The sequence below is a fragment of the Dasypus novemcinctus genome, chromosome 9 (assembly GCF_030445035.2).
Source record: "Dasypus novemcinctus isolate mDasNov1 chromosome 9, mDasNov1.1.hap2, whole genome shotgun sequence".
In the NCBI taxonomy this organism is placed as follows: Eukaryota; Metazoa; Chordata; class Mammalia; order Cingulata; family Dasypodidae; genus Dasypus; species Dasypus novemcinctus.
Window position 1 is genome coordinate 71,735,161 of NC_080681.1, and position 16,553 is coordinate 71,751,713.

The 16,553-nt window shown below is 41.1% G+C and overlaps 1 protein-coding gene across 8 annotated transcripts in view; it reads right to left on the reverse strand.

The window, feature by feature from the left end:
* Window positions 1–296: 296 nt before the first annotated feature.
* Window positions 297–16,553, reverse strand: part of FGGY (FGGY carbohydrate kinase domain containing) — a 531,195-nt gene continuing 514,938 nt past the window's right edge. For all 8 annotated transcript variants that reach the window (XM_058303505.2, XM_058303502.2, XM_058303499.2 and 5 more), the window contains 2 exons: window positions 9,437–9,498; window positions 297–5,130 (listed from right to left, as the gene is read on the reverse strand). In XM_058303505.2, the coding sequence (XP_058159488.1) occupies window positions 5,049–5,130; window positions 9,437–9,498 (144 nt within the window). In that variant the 3' untranslated portion in view covers window positions 297–5,048. The remainder of the gene's footprint in view (window positions 5,131–9,436; window positions 9,499–16,553) is intronic.

Here is a 16,553-nt window from a genome sequence, read left to right on the forward strand (position 1 = left end):
CACTCTACCCAGCACAATTTTGTGAGTTATGACAAAATATACAATTGCCTATATCAGTCACTGCAGTGTCGTGCAGGACAAATCCAATGTCCCGAAAATGGGATTCCCTTGCTTGCCAGGCCTACCTCACCAATTTATTGTGAGAAAAAGCTGAGAGTTGTATGTGCAGGCAATATGGAATCTGTAAGGAAATATTCAAATGCAAAGCATCATTATTGATTTTGCCTAAATACCACACATTAATGAATAAAACATTTTGCATTTCAAATATGTAATAAAATGGCACAGAAAGGATCAGGCTCATCATACAGTTTAATAAAGAAACCTTTCTTAAAGCATGACGTAAGCAAATAAAAATTGAGTCTTTAGATACATCTATGCTACTATATAGCTTTAAATGATTTTCTGTACATAATGGAAATTGATAATAAAATCAATGAGTGAGTTAATGCTAAATTGAAAAGCTTAATTAGCAAGAATCTTTGTATTTAAGGTAATTTTATCTTACAAATTTTATGAAATTGCCAAATATCCAGAAGTACTGAGAGAAACATCCTTTTTAAAATATTCTTTTTCAAGTTCTCCCTCTAGAAATCAGAAATGAAAATAGAAAATGTTTTATATTCAAGACCCCCTTCTATTACTGTCAATAGCAGTTAAGTGCGTTTATGCAGACGTAAGACAGCACAAAGATGGTTCTGTAATTCATCAGAAGTCCCATCTTAAGTATAATTACATTACACAGCCCTGCTCAGTCATTAGTTTCTTGTTTAGCAACAATGTCCTTCATTTTAAATCCTTTGATGGTAATTATTTGTAACTATGCCCTTGAATTCTGAAAGCATATGCACTACAGCACTGTTGAATAGGTATTTCTGGACAGCGATGCAATTGATTTCCCATAAAGTGTCATGCAGAAAATGGTTTGTAGAAACACTAAAAATTCACAAAAGGTTTCTGAGTTTGAGCTACAACCCAATGAAGGGGTGTGTGTGTGTGAGTGTGTGCAATAAAACCTGAAAGCAACTTCTTAGGTATAAGGCATGTGTTTTTTAAACCCTTAAAAATCATGTTACACTTTTGACAGCCCCTTGAAGCACATTAACACACATTGGAGACATTTTGACCTGCAAGTGTGGGACCTTTGAGAAATTTTTAGTTTTACTATTCTTCTTTTGTATAGAAAAACGTCATACATTCGTATATTTATTTATTTATTGTGCATCCATCATGCGTAAGAAACTGTTTAGGTGCAGAGAACACAAGGCCCTAACCTGTCTGTGCCTCTAGGCACTCCTGGGCCTGTGGCATGGACGCAAATAAGTAAACCTGAAAAACTTGATTATCCTCAGGCCTGAAGAAATAGCAGATCTCATTAACGTTAAACCTTTCCAGTTTGTTACCCTCATTTGCTGTGGTACCTGATGTTCAAACTGGAGTTTCCAGGAATGTCTTCCAGTACTGCTCTCCTGGGAACTTCCACACCCATATTCCTCTACTCCCCAGCTCAACTGGCAACAACATAGAACATGCTCTGGATAGAAATACTCACTGCCCAGTCTGGGTCTCCACAAGAATGGGCAAGTCTCGCTGTGCTTTCTTAGATGCCTCATTTGGACACCAGCAAGCTCTAGCACTGGGACTTGGACTTATGGCTCTGGAATATGTCACACTGTTCTGTCATATTTGTCTTTACTTTCCCACTTCCCTCCCCCAGCGTTTGTTCTCTTTGTCTCTTCTGGAAGATATATTTAATGTTTTTCAGATATGGGAAGTATTTTTGGTCAAAATTAGAACCCTGTAATATGTTCCTTGGCAAAATGATTTGCCAAGCAAGGTTGGATTCAAGTTGAAAGAAAAGCTTTCAGGAGGCAACAAAACAAAACAAAAATCCTGCAAACCATTCTAGCCACACTGTAATTCTTATTCATAAAAATGAAATATATTTTATATGTGTGCATTAAATAAAAACTCTTTCCCAGTGCAAGGAGGTGAGTATTGGAGTCATTAAATTTTTATTATCAAGTAACACTTGGTTATAAAAATTGACATTTCCCTAAAACACTGTCTTTATAGTAAGAACCGGAATGCTTTTCTTAAGGATTAACCTCCTGACCAAGTAACAGTAAGAAAACAAAACTTGCAGTTTGCACATTATCTGCAAGGCATTGTACTTGAGACTTTACACACAGTTCTTTCATTGAATCCTTATAACCAACCTTTGGAGGTAGGTGGCAGGTTTATCCCATTGACAGAGGGGGAGGCTGATCCTCAGAGGTTAAATATCTTGTCCAAGGTTTCTCAGCCCTTCCCCATGTCTCTGGCTGCTCCTCACTGTTGAGTGAGATGTCAAAGGAACCTAGGCCTAGGGCTCGCGGGTTCCCTTGCCTCATCTGGACGTGGCTCCTTTTTCTACATGGCAGTGAGGATGCAGCGTCAGGTTTGTTTTGGATAGGAGTTGCTTTCGGGAATGGCCAGCATGCTGGGCTGCTCACCCACAGCTTATGCACTGTAACTGCAGAGCTGGTAGTGGGGAGGGATTTCTCTGCAGCTGCTATAAGGGGGTGATACCCAAAGCTTTGTACCCAGTCAGGTCTGGGATTTGAATCCCATCTCTACCATTATCACAGTGAGTCTGGGTGAGTTGTTTATCTTTTCTAGCCTTAACTTTCTCACCTGGAATGTAAGCTTGATGCTGCCTACCTCACAGTGCTGTTGGAAGGACTGGAAAGAACATGCAGAAAGGACTTGGCAAACAGTTGGTAATTATTCTTTTGTCTTTCTTTCTTTCTTAGCTATGCATGGATACTGCTTTCACCACTGCTTTGCACAAACAGGTCCAGGCCTGCCCCAGTTTCTGAGTCAGTACAGATCAGCTTTAGCAGCTTAAGACTGTTTGGTCCTAACATCTTGCCGAGGTCCTGCTGTACCTGACTCCTCCCTGAGCTGTTGAATCCAACTCCCCAAACCTCTCTCATCCCCAGCCCCAGCCCTGGCTAGGGCTATAGGAACTCAGCTTCCTCCTGCTGCTGAGCCTGCTGGTTTGGACACCCACACCTGCCTTTACCCTGGGCCATATCTCTGGATACTGCAAAATGCTATTATAGAACTGGCCTTTGTAACTTGGTGTGATCTTCCTCCTCACTATAGACTGTTATTATTCTGAGCATTGTCTAGGTGCCGGCCCCTGGAATAAGTTAGGCATGGTCCAGGAATTGAGATAATGGCTTTAAAGGTATTACTCATTTAATTTCATTTAATCCTCATTATAATCCTACAAGGTTGATACTATTGAGGAAACGGAGGCTAAGGGAGGTTAAGGACCTCTCTCCAAGTCTCACAGCCAGGAAGAGGTCACCCCAGGCCTAGCATCCTAAGCCAGGGCTCAAAGCCATTATACCACATTGCTTTACAGTTCAAATGTTGACTCACTGTGCTTCCCTCCTTTTCTGAGTGTTTGATGCACTCCAGGGAAGAAGGTGAAATATTCACAACATACTGGGAGAGATTTACTTGTCTACTCTCCTCATTAAACTGTGAGCTCCTGTAGGGCAGGAGCCATGTTTATTCCTATACCCTAATCCTGGTACAGAAAATGTACCCCAAAAGATGTTTGTTGAATAAATTGTACTGGACTTTTCTTCTCTACTGGTGACTTATGTTGCTGAAGTCCCAGCATACCCTCTATATAAACTCATCTGAGCTATGACAGCTCTAGAATTGACATTAGCAGCTACCCTTGGGTCTGAAATGGTGTGAATGTGCATAATGTATGGCTGTGTTTATATTTATATGTGTGTGTGTGTATGGGAAGTATCACCTAGAGCAACTAATTTTTCAAAAATTTGTCTACGTTAAAATCTTTTAGTTATCATTGTTTTAAAATTTCTTTTAATCTGCAAACTTTCTACATAGTCTGTCTTTTTGATATAGACTTTTTTTTAGGAAAACAATCCATTTAAAAATTGGAATGCTCCCCATTTTGTATTTGTATGATGTCTCCTTATGATTAGATTTAGATTATACATTTCCAGGCAGAATACTCCCCAAGAAAATCTATGTCCTTTTCAGGTGGTTACATTTGGAGGCACATAGTGTCCACTGGCCCATCTACAGTTAATTTTGATCACCCAGTTAAGATATTATCCTATTTTTTCCTATATAGTTAATTTTTTTTCCCTCTTGTAACTAATAAGCAATCTGTAGGGAGACACTTTAAGATCATACCTACATAAATCTTCTTTCTTATCAAAATTCCCCCTGGATCTCTTCCTGCTTGAACATATCTTTAATATGATGGTTGCAAAATGATGATTCTGTAATAAATGCAATACCTGATCCTAGACTGGATCCTATACTGGAAGGGAAACATAGCATAATAATTGAGTTAATTGACAAAATGGAATATGAACTGCAGATTCGGTAAAAGTGCTATATAAAAGTTAAAACTACAGAAACTTACTCTCAAATGTCTCTGAAAAAAACATACATACACACACAGACACAAATATAAAGAAAGAGATTGTACAAATGATAAAGCAAATAGAGAAAAATGTTAAAAGCTAGTACATGGGTAAAAGGTGGGTATATGGATGTTCTTTGTGTAATTCCTATTCTGGGAAGATTTCTGAAAGTTTGAAATGATTTCCAAGTAAAAAGCTACTAACATGCTTTTAGCCATCTGTAGAGTGAACATTGGACGTCCTACCTAAAGCAACCTAAGTCTTTCATTTAATGGCTGACACTGTTCAATGAACAAGTTTCCCTGGATTGGATGACTCCCAAGATCTAGCTCCATTTGAGGGGCTATGACTCTGTGTAAAGCTTCTGATATCATCATGGTACCTGTATGTCAACTGCCAACAAAATAATGTTGATATTTTGAAATGGAAAACTAGTTCTGAATGTGTATGTCTAGTTTTCTTTATTAAATGATGATACAGAAATGATAATACGACATCTAAAGGGTTTTGCATAGAAGACAAAATGACAGAGGGCCCTGATGCAATGAGTCAGAACCTTCCAGTGTCAGCACCTACAGGTCCTGTTCAGTCCTCTTTCATGATTGCTGCATACTCCTTCTGGTGCTCCACCAGCTTCAGGAATACTTGATACTTCTTGTCATAATATCTGTGGGAGAAAAATATGTTGAATGATTTCAAGACAAAACTGTTAAACAGGTTCCTCTCGAATTTAGATGAACAGAAATATATCTGTTAAGGCTTTGTTAAAACCTCCCATTTTTTTAATGCTTATAACATCCCATGCAATGGATCAGTTTCATACTCATTATCTCATATACATAAGATAGTATCTCCATTTGCTCAGAAGAGATATCTAAAGTTGTATAGGTAGAAATTTAAACTCGGGTCTGTCTGACTTCAAAGCCTCCGCTGTAACCTTACTGAAAGGCCCAGACTTAATACCCGGCCTTTCATCTCTAGCTTCAATAAACATCTCATGTATGACTGGCCCCTGTTGGATGGGGTTTGATGACTGGTATAAAACCACAGCCTGAGCATGGATGAGACTGAGCGTTTTAATCACTCTTTTGCTGATTCCACACCTAGATTTCCTTTGTAGACTGCCATATCCATGGGAATGTGACTAATGCTTTTCCTCTAGCTGTGCCCTGCCTTTCAGACATCTCATACTGGACCTTGCTTTCCCTATACACTCCCAGTGACTCTTCAGGTGAGAGCTGTCAGAACCGGTGTTGGCCATGAATCAGACGGCAGAGCAGCCACAGCTGCTTTTGCATCACAAGCCTGGAAGGACTAAAAGCAGCTAAGACAAATTTTACTCAAAGAATTGCAAATTTGTCCTTACACCTCTTGGATGTGGGGAACTGATCTGGGATGAGGACTGATGTCACCTGTTTAGCATGCCTCAGTAGATTCTGGGGTACTCGGAAAGGAAGTCCTTGTGAGGGAGCTTTGGTGCAAGCTTGTGAATTGGGGAGGGGGTGGAGGACACGGAGAACAATCATGGGTATACACAGGGACTTCTATTTGTAACATGCAGAACTAAATAGATTAGTAGGTCTTCCAATATTTCTACTTTAACCATTCTAGTAACTTAAGAGCTGTGATGGAGCAAAACTTGGGGTTAGTCAGAGGACTCCAAAGCCAGGTTTGAATCTCAGCTTTGTCAATTGCTAGCTGTGTGACCCTGGGTGTGTTACTTCATATATGCCTATATTAGCTCACTCTTGAAAATGTTGATAATAATAGGACCTACCTAATTGAGCTGTTGTGTAAATGGGATAATATAAGAAAAGTATTTAGAGCAGTGCCTGACTCATATAAATGAAATAGGTGGCAACTGTTACTTTTTAAATAATTCATATTCTAATATTATCAATCTAACTATAGGTAGGTTCTACTAAAACCCACTCTATGAAGCTCCAAATTTATTAATCACAGAATGACTTGGGGGACAGTAATTTTCTCCTAGTAATAGCACTCTATGACAATATAACGTTAAGCAATTCTTTTACTGTATGAGATGGATCCTGACATTGGAATCACAAAACTGTTGGAAGAGAGCTAGGGTCAGTACCTTCTGCTTACACTTGAAGATTTCCAATTTTAAAATCAATAACTTTGTAGCAATTTTGTTCTTTGGCTGTCTTTGTATACTGGGAAGAACACTGGCTTTTCATGCAGAGACAAGTAGCTGAATTTGGGCAATGTATTTAAATGGGTTCAACCTCAGTTTCCTTGTAAGAGGGATGATAAGAGAACCTATGTTACAGAGCGGCTGTGACTTTCTTTTTTTTTTTTTTTTTAAAGATTTATTTTTATTTATTTAATTCCCCTCCCCTCCCCCGGTTGTCTGTTTTCTGTGTCTTTTTGCTGCGTCTTGTTTCTTTGTCCGCTTCTGTTGTCGTCAGCAGCACGGGAAGTGTGGGCGGTGCCGTTCCTCGGCAGGCTGCTCCCTCCTTCGCGCTGGGCGGCTCTCCTTACGGGTGCACTCCTTGCCCGTGGGGCTCCCCTATGCGGGGGACACCCCTGCGTGGCAGGGCACTCCTTGCGCGCATCAGCACTGCGCATGGGCCAGCTCCACACGGGTCAAGGAGGCCCGGGGCTTGAACCGCGGACCTCCCATGTGGTAGACGGACGCCCTAACCACTGGGCCAAAGTCCGTTTCCCGGCTGTGACTTTCATAAAACAAAATTAATACGAAGTATTCTGTGAGTTGTCAAGTACTTACAAATATGAACTAATGTTATTCTTATATCCTTACATTATCCTGAAATGCTAAAAGATTGATGGACTATATTTTTTAAGTTTTTATATATGGGAATCTGAAGCCCCAGGCAGTTTTAAGTAACTGCTCTAAGGCGACAGGTAGATTTGGTCTGTTCTCTCTGATATTGGCTTTTTAAAACAGCTGCATCCTGTGCCTTCTAAATTCTCCTTTCACGTAGTCACTTCCTTCTGTGTGGCACAGTAGTAAGGAATGTCCCTGAGAGATCACTGGATTTGAGGCAATGAGGAGGTGTGAAAGTAGCTCAGGAGACTGGCTTTCTTTCTACTTTCATTTCTTAGGTCTGGCCTGCAGATGGTGCCACTGCCCTGTGTGTGCCTCCTTCACGGGCCAGCTCCCATCTGACAGCAAGACTCCAAAGATTATCTTCAAAAAGAATAGTTGGGGTTTACTGGAAGAATTTAAAAACAGACTTCCCTCAAAAGTCTTGGGAGAGTCAGGACAGAGATGGAGGAGGATAATCTGTTTCAAATTTCAAGAAAAGAGTCATGATCTCTCAGGGGAGCAGAAGGGAGGAGCAGAAGCTTCTGGCTCCCACCCGAGGGGAACACACAGCTCTCTCAATGCTCGGGTGTTCAGCATCCCTGGAGGGTCAACAGCCTGACTCTGTTCAGAGATGAAGAAGAAAATGGAAAGAAATTGCATTGTTTTTTCCATGGACATTTCCAACTTTGTCGAGTACCCATCGAGGGCAGCACAACTCACTTGAGTCTGTTTCTAAGCACCTATGGCCTGTTACATGAGGTGGCTTTTTTTATTTAGGGACTCAGCAGGCACTGGAAGAGTCTGAGATGAGGCAGGCTTTCCCGGGTGGATGTTCCTACTGGGAGTACTAGGAAGGGAGCACTGAGTAACATTCATCTCTCTATCCAGTGCCTGACAGGGTGTCATGTATACAACATATTAGATGACTAGGGTTTAGGGCTTGACTGACAAGTAGCTGTTTAGACTGCTTTTGTTAAATATGAGATGCCTATAAACTTTTCTGTCTTTAATCCTCTTCTAGCAACAATAACTTGGGTGCTCAGGCTACCTTGTGTTTCTTAGATGTGTGAGCAAAGCTGAAATGGTGCCTTATGGATAGAGCTTTCTGGTAATTAGCTCTCCTAAAATTATAAAAGGCACAACTATCTCTTCATCTTCAAACTCACAGCCAGTGACTTAACTTAGGAATTCTTCTTATCAACCTATACTACTGAAAATGCCTTCTATCTGGTCTATTTCTACCTTTAACCCTTTCTAACTCAACCTCTAAAATGTTGATATATTTTTTGAAAATCCACATTTGACTAAGTCTCACCATTGCTTAAAATGTAGTATTTCCACTCTGCCCATAGGTTGAGCTTTGAGCTCTTCAGCATGGCAAAATGAGCTGCTTCCCTGCCCCTTTCTGGTCTTAATTCCACTTAATTCCACTCTCCATCTTATGTTTTGTGTTTCAGAATTATAGGTTGCTTATAGTTACCTGAGCATCCATGGTGTTTCCTAGCTTTATGACTTTGCATATGCATTCCCTGTGCCTATGACGTCCTTCCCTGCTTTGGCCTGCCTGGCCATTTCTCTTAGCTCTGAGAGCCAGCTTAGACTTAACCTCCTCCCCAAACCTTTTCCTCAGCCCTACAGGGTCACATCGCTTTCTTTTCTGTGCTACTTTGTTCACCTGATACATAATTCTATTGTAGAACTTTTTTCCTTTAATAATTTATGTACATAAATAAGATTGTGTCTTATTCACCTCTAAATTCTGCCTAGAGCATAGCATAGTGCCCTGAAGATAAGAGGAACTCAATAAATTAATGTTTTGTTGAATTTGTTATAGAACATTGATCAAGTCATAGCTCTCAATGCCAAATGATAGAAAAGTTTGGAAGAATGGACAAATGTTACTGTGTCCTTTAATGGAAGACATAAGATTTGCTGCTAATGACCTAGTGAAAAGAACATTGGTCTGAGAGTTAAAAAGCTTGTGTTTGACTTCTAGCCCGGGTCTGACCTCGCTCTTTGATCTTGGGCGAGTGTCTTTACCTCTCTGGGACTTACTCTTCTCAACTATATTAAATGAAAGGATTGGATTAGATGACCTCCAAGGTTTCTTCCAGCTCTTCAGTTGCATGCTTTTGTATGTCCTCATTCCTCAGCACTACGGATATAAAAAATAACTTACCTTTTATCCTCATGTCTGGGGAACACAACTTTCCCAACTTTGCTCATTCTTGCCATTGCCTCCTATTAAATGGAAACCAGAAAAAAGAAAGCTGAAGTGGAAAGCCAAAACTAGAGTGAGGCTTGTCGCAGGCAAGAACATCCAGTTTATGTTCATGTTCCTTTAAGACATTTAGAATCCATAATTTTTTTTCAACCTATTTTCTCTGTTAATAAGAATAAAACCCAAGGAATACTTGCGGCTGCATCTTTGACCACACAGCCTGGCTTTAATAAACAGTTGTTGTACTGATGCTTCCTGGATAAAAACAACTCCGAGGCAATGCACTTCTGTGATGGCCTATAGGGACGGGAGGGGGGAATTATTTCTCTTCCTCACTGCCAGGGCACGAGGACATAAGAGGGCAACATAATCAGCCACTGAGCTCTACTTAAGCTTAAATAACAATAACTGAATGGAACCCACATTATACCTGGACTATAGGATAAAGTATTTAAGACCTCTGCACAGCACATTCAGTTCTTTTCCCAGGATCTAACTGCCTTGAGTTCTGGAATGTGACTTTAGGACATTCTTGTCTTTACAACAGTGCGATTGAGCAGACGACACGTTGCAGCATCTGGATGGACGTGGTCTCGTGTGTACAGAATCAGAATCAGCCACATATTGCTTTGGCCCCGTTATATGAACGGAGGGGTTAGGTTTCCTTGGGCCATCTCCCAAGGCTGTTAAAGTCATAAGAAGGCTAGGGGGAATGGAGTGAACCCAAACTTTGAAGCCGACAGATGTGACTAGGGAGGATTTAAAGCATTATTATGAAAAATCTCCTCAGAATAAGTTCTGTCTTAGAACAGCTATTGAGCTCTTGTTGTTGAGGATGTAGTCATTCTGGAGTCATACAGACAACTTCTCGTTCCACGCATTAATTACTCTCTATGTACCAGACACTGTGCTAGGGATACTGATTTGTGTAAGATGTACTCTTTGTCCCAGAGTAATTTACATATTAGCAGAGGAGAAAAAAAAGGTAAAAAGTTAACTACCTTATAGAATTTGATAGCTCCTGGGTATCTTCAAAATATCAAAGTATCCCCCAACCCTTACTGGCAATCTTATTTTTTTGGCATACCACTAATTATCTTCTGATATACCCTGTATTAACTGGCATATGTATTCATTATTTGCCCTCTCTATGGCCTGCCCTAACCAGAAGGTAAGCTACACAAGGGCAGGGACTCTGTATGTTCACTGCTGAGACTTGGCATCTAGAATATTCATAAAGCACACTGAGTACCTACTCTTTGCCAAGCACAGGACTCGCTAAGTATGGAATACAGAAATGAAGAATGCAAGGGCCCTTTCTTCATGGAGCTCAAAATAATGTGGAAGAGACATATACCGTAGTCAAAACATAGTGTGATAAATACTATGCTAGAAGCACATAAACTTTTCAATAGTTATTCAAAGGTTAGGAAACTTGGTAGTTTTTCATCTGCTTATCACTTATGCAAATGTCCACACCTGAGCGGCTACTCTACTGACTCCTCCCACAAATCTGGTTTGCTAGCCCACGAGGGCTGTGAAAGTGCTGATTGGAAGGTCCTCTGAGACCTCTCTTGCTGAGAATAGTAAGCATACCAACAACACAAAGAAAGGCAGGCATAAGTAGGAAGGATGTTACTGCCTCCCTCCACCCCTCTTCCCAGCCGTTGCTATCTTCCCCTTCCAGCCGTTGCTGTCTTTCCCACCAGTCCCGCCCACATTGCCAACATATAATCTGCCTCCTTCCCTAGCAACTGCTTATCTCATAGCCACCCGCCCACTTCCACCTATCCACTACCGCCCCGAGCTAACCCGCCCTAGCTCCAACCCCTCCCTCTACCCAACCCTATATAACCAAGTGTACTTCCGCAATAAAGCAGACCTGTTCCTGCGCTCAGGCGGTCTCCGTGGTTCCTTCTTAACCGCGCGTCCCCCACGCCTGGAAGAACTGGTGCTCCTTTCAGGAGTACCTCCCGCCGGTGGTTAGGCAGGAGCAAGCCCCCCCTGACTCTTGGGCATAAGCGAGGCCGAGCCCCCACCCCGGACAGCAGAAGGAGATTTTTAAAAATTAAAATAAAAGGTTGTTTAAGGAGGAGAGATGAGAACTAAGAAGGGTAGTCTGGGGCCATTTTTGTGAAGGGGCAAAGAGTCAAACACATCTTAGTGAGGTTGCTGCTGTTCAATTAATGGTGATATTTATTTATTTCTCTCCCCTTCCCCCCCACCCCCCAGTTGTCTGCTCTCTGTGTCCATTCATGTTCTTCTGTGACTGCTTCTATCCTTATCAGCAGCACCGGGAATCTGTGTTTCTGTTTGTTGCGTCATCTTGTTGTGTCAGCAGAGCTCTGCTCACCCCCACCTGTGCCAGCACATTTTCTTTCATAGAGTAAGTTCTGACTCCCTTATAACAAGCCCCATGTCTTGTGGGGATGGTCTCAGAAATTTCCACTACCTACTTTGGTACTCATTCTCTTGTTTTGCACTTGCCTCTTCCTTTAGTAATTGTGCTCTGCTGTGCTTCAAGGGTGGCCTGTGCCTCTTCTTGCTTACTATTCTGTGTCTGAATCTAGAAAATGCCCTCAGGGAATACTCCTCCTGCTTGTGCTTAGGCCCCAGACTTTAGATGACATTCCAGGATTGCCTTCATGGGCAGGTTCCAGGAAACTTGTATTACAGAAGGTGCTCCATAAATGTTATTTTCCTTCCACTGTAACAGATGTCTGGATGAATGGCAGATGTCAGGGAATTCTTTGTTCTTTTCTTCACATTACATTTAGCTTGTATTTAAAATAAATTATTGAGAAACAAATACCAGCGACAGAGATTTCAAAAGCTTGGAAAGAGGTTATTTTGTTTTGCAACAACTATAGATTTAAAAGTTAAACTTAGCTCAAGTATTAACTCCTCTAAGAAGATTTTTCTGAATCATCCCCATTGCCTGCCTCCCAGCTAGATTGAGTTATTTGCTCCCATAGCAACTTGGGCTTCCATCTCTCAAACCATTTATGACATGGCACCGTGATTTTTTGTTAACACATCAGTCTCCCCAACTAGACTGTGAGCTCCTTAAGGCAGGAATTGTTATAATTTATTTCCGCTGCCAAACCCAGCATCTGGTATAGTGTATGTGCTCAGGAAATGTCTACTGAACGAATGAATTTAAGGATAATACACATGACAGAATGTTAAAATGGAAGTTTTGGCTGTGATCTAAAGATGACAGATATAAGATACCAAAGTAAGCTGGAAACAGACCACCCTGAAGAGTTTGTGAAAAGGAAAAAATGAAAAGTGGTAGTGGACCAATTAATCAACTCTTAAACCTTTCATCCACCTCGAAGTTCTGGAAAAGAGATGGATTTTTAGGAGAGAGTTCTTGGTTTATTGTACATCAAGTTTCCTTGCAGTCCAAGAGGTAAGGAGAATATTCCCATTAACAAATTCAAGAGAACAGGCTTCACCGAGACCATCAAAGAGCTTGATGTGTGTCCCTGAGGTTGTGTGACATAGAGGACTGTCTTTGACTCCACATTGGAAGAGACAAGCTGGCTAACAGTTTCAGGGTAGAAGTAAAAGATAGACACACTGGAACTAACAAGTTCTGCCAGAGTCTGTGAGGCTTTAAAAGGCATGACCCTTTCCCATGGACCCTAGGTGGCCCACATGTGAGACTGCTGTCATGAGTTGCTTCCATCCTACCCAAAGAGGCCACCTAATGAGGGAAAGAGAATATGCATAAAGAAGCTAGAGGTGAACTACTGGATTTCAAAGGAGTTAAGAGAAGAGTTAGCTATCTACTAGAACAGAGGCATTAACAAGGACAATTATACTGTAGGTGAGAGATTTCCAGAGCCCCATGAGACCAAGAGATTGCTCTGAACACCTATTAGACTAAGAGACCACGAAGTGCATTTATAACAGTGCTAATCAAGTAAGAACTTTCCTGCACCTCTGTTCTCTTTTTTTTTGTACTTTTATAACACTCTAGAGGAACAAGAAAAAAGCTATTAAGTTGGAGAGGAAGCAAATGAGGAAGAAAAACTGGATTACAACCACCTCTTCTCATTTGCAGCAGGCCCCAGCTGAAGGAGAGAAGTCTTATCTTTGGTTGAAGATTGAAGTGACGGTTATCATGTATTCCTTGATATTCTAATTTTGGAATTGTGGCTATGTTTCTCAACTTAAAGGGATCATAAAACTTGTATTATCCAAGAGGCTTTGTACTTATTACAGGAACTGCCTTTTTTTTTTTTAACCAGAAAAAATAGCCCTGCTGCACAAATGGAAGTAAAAAAAAAAAAGTTGTTTTTTATTCTATCTCAAGAACTGTGTTTGTTCTAAATACCAGCCATAGACACATAATAAAGATAAGATGAAAATACATCAAAATGTTAATAGGTAAGAGTGTGAGTGATACTTTTTTCTCTTGTCACCTTTTTTGTGTGTTTTCTCAATTTTCTATTGGCAGCATATATTCCGTTTACAGTTCTAAAGAAAAATATACTGTATTGTAAAAAAAAAAATAGTTATGCTTATTAATCAAGCAGCCACAATGACTAGTGCTCACTTTCCTCTCTCCTGGAAGGCAGGATTCATTATGGGTACTTAATACAAAGTGGAGAATACCCAAAATATCAGTGCTGTCATCAGAAATTGCACTGCTGAGTTTTCCAATATCTCCAAATATTTAACATAAAACTGAACCCTTGTGAACCTACTGGCTGCAGTAAATCTGGAAATTACCACAGCAAAACAGTATGAATGTATTATGGAAATGCTGACATGTACTAAATATAGTCACTCCACAATGTATTTTTGTTTAAAAGTGTTTATTTGAAGTTGGCCTCCAAATTCATACTTTTTGTCAGCAGGCAGGAGCTGAACAATCTTAATTTGCAGCACGCTACCCTCTTTGTTTGAGAGTCTAGACAGCACAATGAATACAGTGACTTTTTTTTTTCCTTCTTGCCCACACAATGAAAGCTTTTTTAAAACAAAATATTTTGTAAAATAGCATTTTAATCGCTTCTTTTCTTTCTCTCTATAAGGCAGAGCTATAAATAAGCCATGAAAGTTCACTTCTGAAAGCAAGTGAAGGATCTCTGTAGGGAAAAAGAGGGGCCCTGTACCGCGGCCATGAAAGACCGCATTCATGGGGGTTGACCCTAGGCTGCCGTGTCAAGGCTGAGACACCAGTCAGCACACACTGCTTGCTACTTCTCTTTTAGCAGCATTGGCAATCACCAGGCCTCTGTGTGGGCAAGGGAAACACCCAGTTCTCATGTGTTATGGCTTCGCTTGGGAGCTACCAAAAGGCTTTAGGCTAGACTGGGATGTGTTAGCCAAAGACAGTAGGCTAAAGAAAGGAAGAGGTTCTTTCAGCAGCCATGGAGACATTGTGGATTCTGGGATTGGCAGATACACTGATATTGGCAATTTGTGGGGGGAGATCTGGTACACTGGGGAAAGGCAAATATGCCCATAAGGCTTTGGGAAGACTGCCAGGTGGTCCAGACCTAGGCACCAAAGGGCACAGCAAGCTCTGCAATGTTGAGAGTCATGATCTACAGAGAAGATGAAGTCAGGACCTGTGCAGTGAGAGCTATACTGTGAACTCCTGGAAGGCAGGAACCACATCATTGTTGGTATAATGCCTAGCTAGCAAGGTCCTAGAATTTAGTAGGTGCTTTGGTCAATGTTTGCTAAGTTGCCTTATAACAGAGGCTATGCATGGTCATCTAAGGTAGTGTTTCTATAATGGCATACATGTGCTCCAGGGAGTGCTCAAGGTGATCCAGCGGGATTTCAGAAGAAAATACTGCAAGTGCCATGCAGAAGATTTGTAGTGTAAAAAAATTAAGCTTTACCAGCATTTAACATGAGTATTGTTATCAGATCTGTCAGGTGATCCAAACATTAGATTAATCTTCAGTCATGCAAGAGGTGTGAGTTTTCCTGAGAGATGAGAGGGTGACATCATGGTACTCACTTATTTGTCCCAAGCTTCCAGGGATTTGCTGCATGTTGTCATTTATAGGCAAGTAGATTTTTAGGTTTTAACTAATTTTATTTAAATTAAATTATCCCTCTCAAGGCTAGTGCCTAGTGAAGGAGAACAGACCAATATGCCAGACCCTTGATATCGATGCTTGTATTTATGAACCTTATTCTTGTGAAACTGAAACTTAGCCTAGTATTATATATTGCCTATGAGTTACCTCCTGAAAGCATCCTTGTTGCTCAAAGGTAGCCTCTCTCTAAGCCAAGCTCAGCATATAAATGCACTACCTTTCCCCTGGTGTTGGACATGACTCTCAGGGATAAGCCTCCCTGGCACTGAGGGATTATTACCAGTTCCAACTAGTGATGCATTAGGAAAAAGACCTTGACCAAAAGGGGGAAATAGTAAATACAAATGAGTGTGTTTTTTGTTTGTTTGTTTTTGAGGTATCAGGGGCCAGAGATTGAACATGGGACCTCGTATGTGGGAAGCCAGCACTCAACCACTGGGCCACCTCGGCTTCCCTGAGTAGGTTTTCTCGTTTGTTCTGCTTGTTGTTTGTTTTTGTTTTATCAGGAGGCACTGGGATCTGAACCTGGGACCTCCCACGTGGGAGGTGGATGCTCACCTACATGAGCCACATCTGCTCCCACAAATGGGTTTTTATGGATAAGAGCTTTCAAAGTGAGTTGGGAGGTCATTCCAGAGATGACGCTTACACACATCTTAGGAAGATCTCACTGACTGCCTCAGTAAAAAGTGCCTCAAGCATGGGACACCTGAGGACTCTACAGACATCCAGACACTATAGTCAGAGCAGACAACTCCAGGAAATCAGCACCCTGTCAGTCAGCCTTACCTTGGAATATATGGTAACCTATTCCTCCAATGTATTGACATTTACAATTTTCTTACACATGATTTTTCTGCGCCTTTTATTTGAACCTATACTAAGCACTATACCCATTAAATGTGTCCCAGAAACTTAAATTTTCCAGCTGATCATATGTTATCAGAGTCCTGAAACTCAGCAGAGTTGCAGCCAACACCTATCCTCCAATTCATCAGCCTCAC